The following is a 16,087-nucleotide window of genomic DNA, read 5'->3' on the forward strand; positions in this document are numbered from 1 at the left end:
CTCTATCCTACTGACCATGAAATATTCCTTTCATGAGACCCTTTTGTGCCTCTTCGGTTACAGGTACAGGGGTACAGGTTTGTGATTTCTCTCCTATGCCTTCCCCAGTAATCCACCATTCAGTCTCACTCGATATGTGAATACATGCTACCGTCCTATTTGCAGTAATACAAATGATCAGGAATCCTCCTCAAAACCAAGTCACCTGGCTGGAGCTTCCCCTGGCTCCCTCCTCGTGCTCTACAGTGCTTTGCTCCCCTCGGGCCAAGGATTCCCTCATTCTGCACTCACTCAACCTCTGCTGCAGCTCTCTGATCCCTTTAATACTTGATCCCGCTTGTATGCTGGAAACTATCGCACCTGTAAAATTGCTTCTTATTGTCTGAAAGCCCCTTTCACCCCACACTTCAAAAAGTGATATACAGCCTGATTCATGTACGGGCCGTTTTGCGTGGCCCTAATAGCGAATCATAGCGACTCGCTATTGAGGACACGCAAAACGGCATTCATGTAGGAATTGCTAAATCAATAGCGATTCCTACATGTTCTCTATTTGCGAGTAGCAATTTGCTACTCGCAAAAAAAGGAATAACGGCCCATAGGAATGAATGGGGAGTATCCCTTATTTGCGAGTAGCAATTTGCTACTCGCAAATCAGATAGCGATTTTAAGGGTGCCAGGGGTGTCCAAAGGACACCCTGTAGCACCCCTAAAATGCACATTTGAACAGGTGTTGCGCACACACATGTCCAAAGGACATGTGTGTGTGCAACATGCAACTTCGAAAAATGCTTTTAAAAGCATTTTTCTATGTTTTTGCTATTTACCGAGAGGTCTGACCTCTCGGTAAATAGCGGCCCAATTTTGCTAAATCGCAATTTTTGCAAGTGTCATGAATAGCATTTAAGGAATCTCTAATAGAGATTCCTTAAATGCTAATCCTCGCATATTTGCTAATTCCTCATTAGCGATTTTTGCATTTGGAATTGTGAATCCCAAATGCCAAAATTGCACTCGCAAAAGGCAAGATTCTGAGAATCTTGCCCTTTGCGAGTGCAATTTTGCTTCATGAATCAGGCTGATAGTCCTCTACAGGCTAAAAAAACATAAGTGATCCAATGGCCACCCCATTCACCTTCTCCTTTATCTCCCCCTTTTCTCTCTAAACATTTTTTAATTGTTTTGCCACAGACTTCAGTTCCCCCTACACCTGGGCTTCCATTAAACTTCCTACTGCATGACCACTCATCTGTTAGCCTTCATGACCTCAGTACCTCAGCAACATTTCACCACTATCTTTATCCTTTTTTGTCCTTCAGAGCTGCTTTTAACAGTTGTTAATGCCACATTCTTGGAAATATATGGGGTCTGGAAATCATTAGCACTGCAGTTAATTGGCTCTCTACATTTCCAAGCTGCTCAGTATTTCAGTTGTCCTCTAGGTCTGCCACCTACCTGGGTCTAGTGACTTTGTGAGGTGGGAGCAGACCTAGTGTTCCTTATCCTGTTACTCTTCAGAAATTACTCCGAGTTAAAGCTTGACCTTATTTTTTAAATTAGTTTATTAAATATTATTAACTTAGTATTAGTATTATAGTATTCGTGTTCATATTCTTTTAGTATAGTTTGAAAGTTTTTATTTGGAATTCATTTACTAGCAGGTTGTTGGGTTTGTCGGGGACTGGTGTGGGCAGAGTTTTAAAAAAAATCTAAATTCTGTTTAATTTTTATTTCATTTTTTGTGTAAAGAATTGTTTTAGTTGATAGTTATATACATTGTTTTAATATTTTTATTGTTAATGGTTAATGGGTTGATTAGTTTATTTGCTTAATGTGGTAATTTTATTTATAGTTGTGTTTTTTTATTTTCATAATATTTTTTTAAAACAATTTTTATTGAACATTTCTCATAGTATTGCAATGACAATATTTTTATATGGCATACAGACATAAAGCCAGTATTATGCTTATATTCATTCTCATATTCTTCAAGGTTCATAATATCTTTTAATAATTTTAGTCGTCAATGGCTTTTTTTAGGATAGTAAGGAGGGAGGTGTTTTAATTTAAATTATTTTGTAATGTTTAGATTTCTACGTTTTTTTGTAATATAACATTTGTATTTTTTTATAACCTTTTTTTTAATTTTTAATCACAATTAATATACATCACTTAGGTAGCACAAGAGGGTATATATCCGATTGAACACATTGTACAAAATTACACAGTAGTGTGAGGCGAATTGCCATAGGCAGACAAGGAGGCAACAGCAAAAGACACATTGCAGTCAAAGGTTCATGTCAGTTGTCCCAACCATTTTCCCCGTATGCGTTTGTGCTTTGAGGGGCATCCCCCTGTCTTCGTATACAGGGCACTCCTGTTGATCACCCCAATCCACTCTGCACCTACACTGAGATATCACTGTGGGAGAAGGATTTTTCCATCGGGCTGCTGTATCACCCTTGGCCACCATGGTGGCCGTGCCCAGGAACGTCCGGTCTGCTCTTGAGAACCCCAGAACACCCAGCAACAGCAGCAAAGGGGAGAGTTGTACCTCCCAGCCCAACACATCTGACTTCCCTCGTCACCGCAGTCCGGTATCACTGATTCACCGGACACAACCATACCATGTGATGGAAGTCTGTGGGGGCGCCAGACCAGGGAGGGCAGGTGGGGTCAGGGAAAAGGCCTTTTCGGTGTATTCTGGCTGGGGGAAGGTAGGCACAGTATAGATAGTAGGTCTTAATCCGACGTAACCTGGAGGAAATGTTTGACTCGAGGGACCATCGTGGCATCCTGCTAGTCGTCCTCTTCAAGGGGACCACCCATCCCTCAAAATGTCCTAGGATGATCCAGTGTACCAGTGGTATTAATGACTAGTGTATAGTAGATTTGGGATTTACCTCCCTTGCCCACCATGCCCATGATGAGTTTGGCCTCTAGAGGGTTGAATTCTGGAGTGGAAGTTTGAGGTATATATAGAATTGTAAAGAGGTGAGTGCATAGGTCTCTTGAAGCTCCTGGAAGGAGTGTATGTAGGTCACGGACCATATGTCAACCAATTGTGGTATACCAATGAGGTCCCTTCTACCAAAGCCTTCCAGCGCTGCCACCTCTTGCAGCCATGTGCCCTGCCATAATGGGGTCTGGAGTGTGGGTTTAGTGTCCCATTTAGTATGACGGAGGGCAGCTCTCCAGGTGAGAAAAATACCCGGGTCACGGCAGGAAAGGTGGACCGAGGACCCTTACAGCATGGCCATAATCTGAGGATACCACACTAGCTCCAACTGGTAGGCACGGTCAGACTACCCTCCACTAAACCTGCCATTGATCACCAGGAGTTGGGAGTTGCGAGTTGCGAGATAGTAGATTTAAAGGTTGGTCATCCCCAGTCCTCCATCCAGCTTTGGCAGTGGATAAAGGCTAGACAAGGCCTAGGGTTATGCCAGGGCAACGATGATGCTAGCCTATGCAGTTCGTGGAACCATCAATGAGGCAAGAGTATGGGAAGATTCTGAAAAACCTAAAGGAACCCGGGAAGTATCATCATTTTATAGAGTGTAATTCAGCCTATCAAGTTCAGCGAGAGGGATTGCCATTTATTGAGTTCCTCTTAGGTTTTCCGCATCCAGGAGCCAAGGTTAAGAGACCAAGTGATTTCAGGGTGGAGCGCTACCCATATTCCCATATATCGGAAGCCGAGACAGCGCACAGGAATGTCATTCTGCCAGGCTACACAGCCCGAGTCGGGGCCAGAGGCACCAATACAGACTTAGCTGGGTTCATGTGTAGCTTTGAAAATTCACCAAAGAGTTGATGGATCTTAAGGCATCAGTGCCACTCACCGCAGGGTCCATCAGGAAGAGAAGGACATCATCTGCATAGAGTGCGATTCGATCTTCGTGATACCCATTCCATCTTCATCCCCGCACCTGAGCAGCTCAGTTGACAAGGCGAAAAGGAGAAGTGACCCTGGATAACCCTGCTGAGTCCATCATCTGATGGGGAAGGCATCTGAGAGCACGCCTTTAACCTTACTGCACAGGTTCAGATTAGAGTAGAGCACGTGGACAAACTCTCGAAAGCGGAGTCCGAAACCCCTCCTCAACCACACACGTTCTATATAGATCCAGTCCACTGTATCAAAGGCCTTTTTCAAAGTCAAAAAGAAGCCAGGCCAAACCGGGTGGAAGCAGGTGACGTGAGTTAGGGCGAAATGGAGACGCTAGAGGCAGTGCTGTGTGCTCTTGGTCAGCATAAAACCTAATTGTTTGGGATGTATGAGGGTGCTGAGAACCTTCTTGAGTCAGGTGGCTAGTATCGTGGCATAGATCTTAACCTCACCATTGATGAGAAAGATGTACGGTAGTCTGAGCAGGAGGTTGGCGGCAGTTGTGTCTTTTGCATGACCACAATGGTGCCCATATCGATCTCCAGTAGGAAGGCTCCCCAGAGGCCACCCCTGAGATGGCTGCTCCCACCTCTTCAACTGACAGTGGTTGGTCCAACAATTGAACCTCTTAATGGGGCAAGCAAGGAAGGGGTACCTTGTGCAGGAAATAAGGGGTTGCCGCATAAAAGCGGTTGTAGTAAATCGCTATGGTCTGTGCAATACCTTGAAGAGTGTGCTGGGTACGACCAGATTGGTCAGCTATTTCTGGTATTATCCTATTCACATTTGTATTTTTAAAATAAAATGTTATATTTAATAAACAACGTTTTCTTCAAAAAATGTTTTACTTTTTTTTGCTCCATATTCAATGTTTTTATTTAATAACTTTGGTGGCAGGAATAGTTAATTTGACCCCTCCCACGTCCAACACTTTCCCTACTTTTGTTTACATGGGAGTTCGAATAGTAAATCTGACCACTTTGAAGTCTAGCACTGTTGCTCAGGTTGGAGTGGGAGTAGTGAATTTTACTTAATCAAGTTTTTTTTTTTTTATTTGTTTCTTAAAATTGTTTTACTATAGTTTCATTGTAAAAGGTAAATGTACATTATAAGTTATGTATTTATCATTTTTTGTTTTTCAACAATTAGTATGTTATGTATGTTTATATATTTCTAAATATTTTTTCAATTATTTTAAAATAAACTTTTGTATTTTGCATGTTAAAACTTTTAAGCCAATCTAGTGTTCAATAGTTCAAATTCAATATACTTAACTGATTTTGCCAACGTTTTATATTTTTGTTGATGTTTTTGGCCTTTATGTTCAAAGTATAAAGTCGATATTTGTGTTCTAGATAACTTTTTTGGCAGTATTTTTGTGTCCTATATCTTTATTTCATCAGATAACCACCTGGGGGTTACACTGAATGCAGTTGGAGACATGTATCCTTTAGATATGTGGGATTGAGAAGAGATTCCAACATGTTGTGGATCATTCCATGCTCCTTAATTCTTGTTATGATTCCCTTAGACCAGGTTTCCCGTTTTTGTTAAGGAACTGAATTTAGGAATCGCATAGGTGACGACATTAGACCTTCTCCATCGAAGTCACCATAAGATTCATTCATTCAGAAGTGATCGTAAATAGTTTCTTTCAGTGGAAGTTAACATTTGAAACCTTGATGGACTTGTTACGATTTGTAACTTTCTTGATGGAGTCTTTATCCCTCTGTAGCTGTTGGTAGCGATTTATATTGTCCGCCCAGCTGGTTACGAGTTCGAAGATTTGAGGCGAACAGTTAAACGGTGTGATGTGAGTAAAGAGTCCGCAATACTAGAGACCTAATCAGTCAACTGCTCAGGGGAGTAGCTTTGAAGATTAGTTGTTCGGTGGCCTCGAGTTAATATGGGTTTTTCCTCTGTTGGGTGGAGTACATCAAATAAATTATGATGTGTGCATTGTTCTTAATAGGTAATGAACACTAGTATGTTGGTCGTTCGGACAAGTGTGAAAACTACACCCGTAGTTCATAGATGGCATCCAGAGTGTGTCTGGTTGTGTGGGTGGAATCCGAGCCAGGTTGATTGAAGTGTAGAGCCGTTATTTGGATGTACACAATTTAGGCTTAGACAATGCACCATGTCAAACCACATGTATAAAACAGAGACCATTGAATTGTAGAATGATTGACGTGGCATGAGTTGACAAAATGTTGTCCAAAACCTGGTTTTTAATTGTTTAAATCCCCCTTCCGTTATCCCAACCACTTTGACTTCGAGGAGGTGTCCAATACCAGGAAAATCAAATATATATACAAAGCTAAGTAGTCAAAAGGACACTAAACACCTTGCAAATAATGCCATTAGTGTGCCTCAAAGCAAATTCAGCACAAATCCTTATGCAGGCTGAGGCGAAGGTTCTGCTGTGACAGCAAGTTGACAAGTTGCCCAAAAATGTTTTACCTACAGCGCTCAGTGATGCAGTATGTGCCTGAGGCGCAGTAAGGGTGATGTTTGGTGGTCCTTCCCACAAGCTCAATCCCATCGGATGGCCTTGCTAAACCTCATGAAAGATATAACAGGAGTCACTGTCACACAGTCCACTGCATCCAGTTGTGGTTCTCTTGGGCCACCCAGAAATGGGGAGGGATTATCCTATGCATTTGCCTATTGGCTTTTTACTGCACAGTTCCTTTTAGCGAATAGATTAACGTTGGCCCAATATTGGAAGCAAATAGCTTCAACGGCTGTATGGTGGACAAATATTTGTCACTTTTACACAATAGAGAAATTGACTGCGATAGTGGCAGATAAAATATTTGGATTCAAAAGGATCTAAAAGCCATTTAGGACTTGTATAAAGACTCTGATTGGGAGACTGGTGCCATATGTCCCGCACTGGTGAGACGGGGCCGGTCCCACAGAATGTCTGGATCCTTTGAAAATTATGTCACAGATTGTAAAAGGACGTTTGAGGTTCAATGAAATAGTGTCATTAGCGATTTATAGACTCCCAGACCGAGGTGGTACTGTGTCATTTTTACTCCCTTTTCTGAAGAGCTAACTTCTCTGGCCTGCATTATCCCCCACCCCCCCATACCAACTCCCGCCCCCCTTCCTTGTGTGATTTTTCCCTCGCAATGTACAGTTGTCATTTTGTTCTGTTATGTAACTCAAAATACCGTGTGGAAAAAAATGATTGATATCTAGGACAACTCTATTTCACACATTTCGCTCCCATCAGCAGTGTCTCAAAGACGAGGAAGGAGAGCTGAACCATATAAACCAGCATTGGCCAGAAAAACATCATTACTGCACATGGAGGTGTGTGGCAGGGGAAGCAACTCTGTCATTTTCTCACTCAGTCTGCCACAGATTTGAGAGCATGGAGTCACTGAAAGATCAGCCCAGCTGCCTACTGGACACTTTTGGACTTAACAATTAGGACTTCTTCATATGGCACTCAAGAGCCATGGTGTCAATAGGGTGTGCCAATAGATAGAACCAAGAGGAATGGAGGACACTGAACCATTTGTCCAACTAGGAAGAATGGCATATTCAGGACACAAAGACAGACAGTGGCTCCCTCTTAGCTCCTCATATATGTATTTCTGTGTTTTAAAATCTGGTCGAAATCTGTCAGTACTGCGACAAGGGTAAGGATTGAGGCAAGAATTTCAAAATAACGCAAGATTTGGAAGGGCATCCCCAAAAACACCCAGCTCCTAATTCTCACTGGCACACCGCAGAGTAGGTTCCCAAACTTAGAGCGCCATGAAAGAAATTCACCTGGCAACAAAAATTGCTACTGGAATAAGATTGGATGAAGCACAATGTGTAACTTATTGAGCCCTCAAACTGTGCTAGCAAAAAGTCATATAATTCTAAACACAATGTGTGTCTCCAGGTTACCGGTGTTTCAAAAATGTATTGTGGTAAAATGTTCGCTTGGGTGCCATGTTGTCTGACCTAACACAGTCTCTCCTGATCGTAAAAGTTTAAATTAAACAAGCGGACAACCCTTTTTCATGGGCTTCCGTACAGTATTCCAATGATCCTCCTCTTTGAAAATCTTCAACACAAGTCGGTGGAAAAATTAATTTGCCTCGATTTTCTTTTTTGGACCTCTCTCTTCTCTTCCGAAATGTTGGCTTGTATCGTATTGTTTTTTATCATTTCTATCCTTTCTTTTCAGAGTGGTTCTTCGAGTTTGGCTTTGTAATACCCAATTCTATGAACACCTGGCAGTCCTTGATAGAGGCTGCACCAGAATCTCAAATGATGCCGGCCAATGTTTTAACGTAAGTATTAAAGGGGTCTTGCAGCATATGCTACTGGTCAGCAGCCACCTGTTGTCACAGTGCCTCCTGTAGGTTCTCACCCATTGGTAATTGTCTTTGGCACAAAGATGATGTGATAATGTTCATATTTTATAGACACAGCTTAGAATACAGCTTTAACATAAGCCCTTCCATTTACATGCACCCAACTGTCTTTCAAATGTACCCTCACTGCGATAACCTTCCACGTGTGCTAGTCCCATCCAGTATCCCATCCAGTATACCATTTCTTCATAGATTACTTCACCCCATCAAATGGTTCACGATACATATGTCAAATAAATCTCCACCCTTATACTGGTATCCAAAGACCAAGTAATGCATCTGTTCTCATTATCTAAGGTAGAACATAAGCCTTACGTCACTATCAATTTGAACACTAGGCTTTTATCATATAAGTTCACTCGCCCTAGCCCTGGGTGCGGTACTCTTCTCTAACAGAATATCTACCCGCTCTGATCGTTTCCTCCTTCAACCCAAAATTTGTTGGAATGTTACTGTTCGGAAACTCCACACAGTGAAGTTGTTTTGACTCCTTTATTCCATAGCTCAAATCCTAGCATCAGCTACAAACTCCAGCACCCACCGTCCCCACCGTCGTCTCGCCTACCTTTTTACCTAACCACTGTACAGCAGCGGAAAAACTCTACATTCTCTAGATTTTACTAGTTCTCTATTTTTATTCAGATAAATCAAAGGATGTAAGAAAATCCCACCAACTCTTTGTAAACAATGTCTCTTTACGACCAGGTTTAGCTGCTTCGAAACAAACCATAGAAAGATGAATAATTTCATGTATTTCTTTGTTACCAGATTGCCAACAAACCTCTCCCATATAAACTTAAGGCTCACTCAAATTGAGGTAAAGCAGCAACCCCAGAGTAGACCAGGCATGTCCTGATTCAAGATATCTGCAAAGCAGCCACTTGGAGGTCAATGCATACCTTTAGAGGACACTATTGTCTAGATGCAGACTCTCAAGCTGAAGCAAGGCTTAGTCAAGAAAGGCGTAGAAACTTGTTTACATGATTGGTGGATTTTGCTTTTCCTGAAACGGACCATCATTTTACATTGTATCCTACACTGCAAAATTGTCTCCTTTTCTTATAACATGACTGACAGTCATGGAAGTAATGTATCTTTAGCTAGCTACTCTATTCAACGCTTATGACTATCAGTGAAGATACTTCTGATGCAGAACTAGGACTACAGGTTTGAAACCTTTCCTCATCACTGAGAATAGGGACTTTTAAGAGCCAGAGCAGAAAAGGTTCATGATGCATGCTGAGCAGGCCAACACAAACGAAACTATGCACGACCCATAACTGTCAGACATATTGTCCATAGCTGTAATAATTGCACACAAGGGAGGGAATAACATTGTAAGACACAGGCAAAGGGGCATGCTTCAGACTGTGATTTATTCTCTGCACTGATGAACTTGCCTCAAATCCAAAGAGCCAAAATCCGTTACTCAGGGAATTTACTTGAATCACACAAACAACATATTTCGTGACAATGTTGAGCTGTCCGATGCAGTCCCTTTTTTTTTTTTATGTCATGCTGATTAAGACTCACCCAGCCAATACACATTTCTTTAACTTCCACCAATCAGCTATTGAAAGAAGGAAGCGACTGAGTGACAGAACTTTGGTTCAAAGGTGGCACCATCAATATCTTTTACAACTCTTCTCTGCACGCTATAAAGAGTGGAGTAGAGAGTAACTGGTTAATGTATTTAGAGATGCCTGGCCATGCATCAAGATTCCTGCCCCAGCAGTAGTTATTTTGTGTGATGCCTCACTGTCACCTCGGTCCTAATTCATCCACTGTGACAACCAATATATACTCCGTACCAGGCTTTGTAAACCTCCTTTCTGTAGAGTTCTTTAACTGGCTCTACACCCTCAAACAATGGCCTCAAAAATCCTATTTCTGAGACTTAAGCCTGTCCGCAGACTCCAAAAGGATCACATGGATAAGAATTTACTAATAACTGGACTAGCCTTGAGGGAGATTAAATGATGTGGTAAAACTAAGGGTGATACTGCATTAATAATGTGTCAAAAAATACTTTCACATGTTTTGGGGAAATAATTAATCCTACCATTGTGAGAAAATAAACGGCAATGTATGGTTCGCAACACTTTTTGAGGCAAAGATAAAAAAACAGTGAGGATTTGCGTTATTCCCTTCAGGCAACACCTACCACAGGTTGGTCTGGCTTCACTGTGACAACGGAAGGGATGCTAACCAGCCAGTCAAATCAAAGACTCTAATCTGCCAACAGGACATGTCTGACTTTGTACACTGGGACGCCTAGCACACCCAGTATGCTTTAAACCAACAATAATTGCTCTGCTCCCTGAGAAACTTACTGCTGATCCTGATATCCCACCCAGCTTCTAATTAGCTTCAAACCTGCATATTAAAAATAGTATTGAACAAAGTGACCGGAAACCTTTAATGACACTTGGGGCATCAAAGCCCCAGTCAGATTTCAGTCTAAGGATGAAAATTTGCATGTGTTTTATGGGATAACTCTAGAATGGATCAATTTGCATCTTAGTTAACATGAACATTTGAGGATTAGAAGGAAGTTATTGAAATGGTCCATTTGGAGAGCCCTTCATGTTATACCTCGAGGTTCCTGTTTCTTTTCAACGTTTACATGCACCTTATGGCCTGACCGATGAATTGGAACACCAAATATATTAATACAAATCCATCTTCACCTAGATAAGGAGGTGGGGGTAAGTCCAACCTCATCAGCTATCTTGGCACAGCTACCCTTAAATGAGTGACGTCATCCTGTGCCTCAACAATAACGCGAATCAGATCCTTATACTAAGCGTCCCAGGTGTAAGGAAACACAACAATCCCTTTTCAGTGGCCTAGCTCTCAGAATATTAAACCCTGCATTCACATTCTTCAACCAGGTTAACACTGTGGGTAAAGAACAAATTTCCATGTGTCAAGTTGTAAATTCAACCACTGCTGCAAGGGATCCAATGGTCGAGGTACAGGCTAGTATACATCCCTGTAGCATATTCTCCACAAACCTTTCAGAGAACCTAACAACCCTGAATCAAATGATGCAAAACCCTAGCAACCAGACTGGTATTAAACTTCAAAGTTAAGACCATATGAAACCTGCGTTGAAAGCGGTCAGCTGGCTCACTGTGGCACTCTGAACGCTTTGACTGTGGTACAAACCTTTATTATAATTCTAAAACTGATGCCTCTTTTACCTCCAGAAGCTCACTTCTTTGTGCCCGAGCCACAACTCTTGTCGTCCAGGTTGCAAACAATTCAACATCAAACGTTTGGATGACAAACTCTGGGGCGGGGAAAGGGCATTTAATGCCCAAAGTTATGCGATATACCCAGCCCTGAAAACCCAAGCACAGTATTTGACCTTCAGAGAGATGCTGTAACTGATCTTTTAAAAAAGGCATTCCTTCATGTTTTGATATTGTCTTTAGTGGTTATGTAGTAAAGTTGTTGTGGTTCGACTCAAGCCACTGACATTGAACAAAACCTACTTGAACAAATCCCGCGTTCCTACTTCGTGCCCAGCATTCTCCCCTATTCAAGTAGTCTAGTTGGACATGTAGTTCTCACTTAACTCCAACACCATCTCCTTCCCACTCACAGCTTTTTATTTAAGTAACTATAAGTGAAAGTTTTTAACTAATCCGAAAGTGACCTTGCTTCCCACCGTGATAATGAAAAAACGAGATATTATTCCATTATGTAGTAGCGCATCAATCTTCATCAGCCATAAAATAAGAGAATTGTTACTATGAAATGGCAGGATGTTGTGATTGTACGCCAGGGGGCTACCAATATATGCCTGTGTCAGTCTACTTTCCATGATTCTGCTGGTAAGATCAAGGTGACCTCCCAAGTATTCCAGGGTGCTACCAGTGTGTTTCTCAATGTGCCAACCTGCAAAGGGCACTACTCAAATGGGTAAGAGATGCAGAGAGAAGTCCCAGTGATGCTGTTCATATTTGCTTGGGATGCTGCATGTGTCGGCAATGTGGTGAAGATTACTTTTGAGACAAAGGTCTACCCTCTTAGAGTCTTGGTGGCTGAGAACTTTTTCAGGTACAGATAGTGCCACAATGCCATTGCCCACATTCAAGACAATGCAGGTTCTTCTCCTCCTCCTTCCACACACCTACTGCATCGCAATCTACACACATGGGCATTAGTTACACAGGCTCACCTGCACGCATTCACTTATGCAGTCATCCAGACTCAGGGCAAACTGCATAGTGCACCACTCGCACTCCAAGGATTTCTCAGCTCCTCTATGGTTAGACTATCCGTTCCTAACAGGAGAGACCAGCACCATCCCCTTATTGACTAATCAATGACTCCAAAGAATTGAAGGCAATTGTTGTGTCTGCCAACCTCCTGCTCCGACCCCTTCACTCTAGATTTGTCAATCACATTCTGGTAGATTGTTGGTATTCACTAACTCTATTCCCCTTTCTCTTTTTCTTTCTCCTGTCATAGTGGTAATGTTATCATAGAAACCAAGTTCTTTGACGACGACTTGCTTGTAAGCACTTCCAGGGTGAGACTTTTCTATGTTTGAAGGAAAAAGGACTTTGTTTTTCCCGGTTTCGTTCAACTTTCATTTTTGCAGCGGTAGTTTTCCCTCCATAAAAAGACAAGCCCTCGACTCGCTAGCAAAAGACTCTTCCTTTGAGCTTACCAGACCTGTTCTGGAGTCCTGGCATTGGATACAGAGTACTAGTCCAACCAGCAAAAACTCAAAAGAGAAGAGCCGACCCCGGGAGGAGCCGTCACTGGCCGAACAACGGAGGAGAATGAACAACACCCCAAATTGCTCTTTTTGTAACTATGGGCTGGAACATGCCCACAAAGACTTGTGTAAATTATAGCAGCGTAACCCTTTTTACTAATATGAAGTTAGGCACCCTGCTTTTAATGCTGGCTAGCATCTCTGACACATGCACACATTTAGTAAACACACGCTCACACTGTGGGGATGTGGCAATAATAAAATACTTCAGTGATGAATGATCAATGAAGGGTTATCATGAAAATCAACCATCATCTAAATGAACACATGTTCGAAGAATGTTTACTTGAAATGTTACCACAAAGTTCTATGTTATTTTTATATGTTTGTATTATGGCGCTGCATTCCAAATCTCCAGGGTGATACGGGGAAAACCTACAAAATGGGTTTAAGCGTAGTGTGCATGTCATGCAAACTCTGTTGTCTAATGGTACAAGAAGTACAGGTACTGGCTTGTGGAAGCATGCCCCTCGTTATCAAATTAAGACTGAAGTAGGGCTTTAGTCTGGCTTCTAACATCTCCTTGTGCTCACTGGTTTACAGAACCACTGTGGGGCAAGGCTTAAAATTGGCAGACTTTGTCTAAAAGTCTGTTGAGGAAAGAGGAGGGCTCCTCACAGGAACACGTCTTCCAGAGCTTGCGCTTTGCTGAGTAATCGAAGTGTGCATGGGGAGCAGGCATAACTTTTAATAGCTAAGTCAATGACTTTAATGTCCCTCATTGTGCCTCTGAGGTTCATGAACTTTAAAAAAAAATAAGATGTTCCTATGTTGAAAAATGTAAAAAGAGGACTATAATTTGTATTCTCCTCTAGTTTGTGCTTGCATATTTGACCAAAGATTGAAGGGGTAACTATAAGAGAATAAGTGGACAGATACCTGTGTGGCATCCATGGCACTTGGCAGCATGTCTTAGTACAATAACTGATATTATCAATCATTCAAAATGTGGGCCACCTCTGGAGGAAAAGAGAACCTTGTCGCGAAAATAGAAAGTTTGCTGCAATGTATTTTGTCCAGGTGATGATGCATCTTAGCACAGAGGCATCTATTGAGAACTCTCTTAATCCCCAGTAAAACAGTAATTCCATTGTGTCAGGAGTATAGAGGCCTGTTTTACTTTCCCCACTACATAATCAAAATGAGTGACGGGATTTGCCTATGATCAGAGAATGGTTTATCTCTTCAACCCTGGATGTGTGTGAGGTTGCATCCACAAGTCGGAAGAGGCCTTCTTCTTGTACCTGTACACCTTGGCTCCATCTTCCAGCTATCCCTGGATGCTCATACGTATGTACACACTCACACCAATTCCCTCGCCTACATGTTAATGTTTCTGTAAGTTTTAGTTATCTCCATGTACTTCTCTTTTGTTATTCCATTGTTTTGTCTCTTTGCATACAATGCATTCCCTATCATTTATAAGAACAAAAATATCTAGTCTGTATGCTATTACCTTATCTAATAAAATTATTTAAAACATTGTTACTGTCAGCATGATTGGAAATACTTTCTTGTGTGTGGTGCAACTAAACGGATGTCTTCTGCCCATTGAGTGGTAACATTTCTTATGAGGTTTATCATAGAAGTAACTGTTCACTTTGTGACAACATTTCTTTTGGAAAGAAAACAAGAATGCATTTGCACAAATAAATGTAATTTAACAGCTTGATTTGCAGCAGACCTAATGTCGAGAGACAGATAATATAAACAATTTCCATAATGGGATTTTCAAATAAATCAATTCTGTAACGTTTTTCATGCAGGTACAGCAGTAGCCTGCCATAATCCGAAAATAAGTAATTTAAATCACTGAGTGATAAAATAATTTTTTACAAAATAAAGAAAAATATTTTTAAACTAATATAAGCACACGCAAGGGCCATGAGCTCTGCAGCACTCACTTTGTCCTGCACCAGCCGAGTCCTTCACTTCCATTTTGCTCGACCAAAAAGGATCTTGACATCAAAGTTGAAAGACACTTCAGCAGGCAGTGTCTTGGGTACAGATCTTTGTTTATAGCCCACGCTGTTATGTATCTGAAGATGTGCCTCAGCGTGGAGATTCTCAGCTCCTGTCTTTCAGCGGTTGGACAGCCTTTGGTGTCTTCTTAGGTTAAAGTCTTACAATCTCTAACTCTGTGCCTCGCATCATTCCATCTGTTCCAGTACATCCTGAAAAAATCTAGAGGCCCCTAAGAGATGAAGGAACTATTCTATTCATCCACGATTCCCAGAAGAGATTCTGCATCGTATTATAATCACACACGTAAAATAATTCATACTTTCTTGCATCGATCCTAGAACCCTTTAATTCACTTAGGTGAAATTTGGCACCTTACGTAATGCACGTAACCTCTGTATGGACTACCCATGGAAGAGTGCTTATCATTCGACCAAAAAGAACACACAAGGCATTTTTGCAACACATCACCCTCCCTCTGCTGCCCAGGAAAACTAGGATGAAAAACTGTGAAAATGTGATATGAAAGCCCGATAGGCACTCGGCACGATAGAGTTGTGAACAAGTGTGCTTTTCCTTTGAAACAATGTCTTCCATATCCCATCATGCTTGTACTGGAAGTTGTCTCCCAAGCTCAGATCTCTCTCCCCCCCCCCTTGAGAAAGGTCTTGTAGCACTGTATGGGTTTTTATACCCTTTTCTGAGGATTTCTTCTTCAAATCTTGTGTTTTTCTGTGGGGGGTTTTCATCTTGTTGCAAAGTGTTTACTATATTTAAAGCTATTCCGCCTTCATCATGGGATTCTACTCTCCAGGTGTATATGAAGAAGACTGTGGAGCCTGAGTTGGACTGAAGATCTCATCGCGAAAGGCGCTAGAGATCTACATCTCCCAGCCACATGAGCCTCATGCTTTCACATCCACATTTGCACAAAGATTCCAACTCCTGCCCAGTTTAGTGTGAATTTTCTCCAGCATCACCTCAGTCGGTGTCATCAAAGGTATCTCTGATTGATTGACCTTCTCATTTCAGCAGCATTAACAACGTCGCTTT

General features: G+C 41.7%; 1 protein-coding gene across 1 annotated transcript in view; it reads left to right on the plus strand.

Annotated features, from left to right (window-relative positions):
• The window catches only part of PDE6D (phosphodiesterase 6D), a 121,243-nt gene extending 106,677 nt beyond the window's left edge, over positions 1–14,566 (plus strand). The window contains exons 4-5 of the mRNA XM_086944555.1: positions 8,088–8,193; positions 12,760–14,566. Coding sequence (XP_086800681.1) covers positions 8,088–8,193; positions 12,760–12,841 — 188 coding nt within the window. The 3' untranslated portion in view covers positions 12,842–14,566. The remainder of the gene's footprint in view (positions 1–8,087; positions 8,194–12,759) is intronic.
• Positions 14,567–16,087: the final 1,521 nt, after the last annotated feature.

Source organism: Lissotriton vulgaris, chromosome 11, assembly GCF_964263255.1.
Source record: "Lissotriton vulgaris chromosome 11, aLisVul1.2, whole genome shotgun sequence".
Classification (NCBI taxonomy): domain Eukaryota; kingdom Metazoa; phylum Chordata; class Amphibia; order Caudata; family Salamandridae; genus Lissotriton; species Lissotriton vulgaris.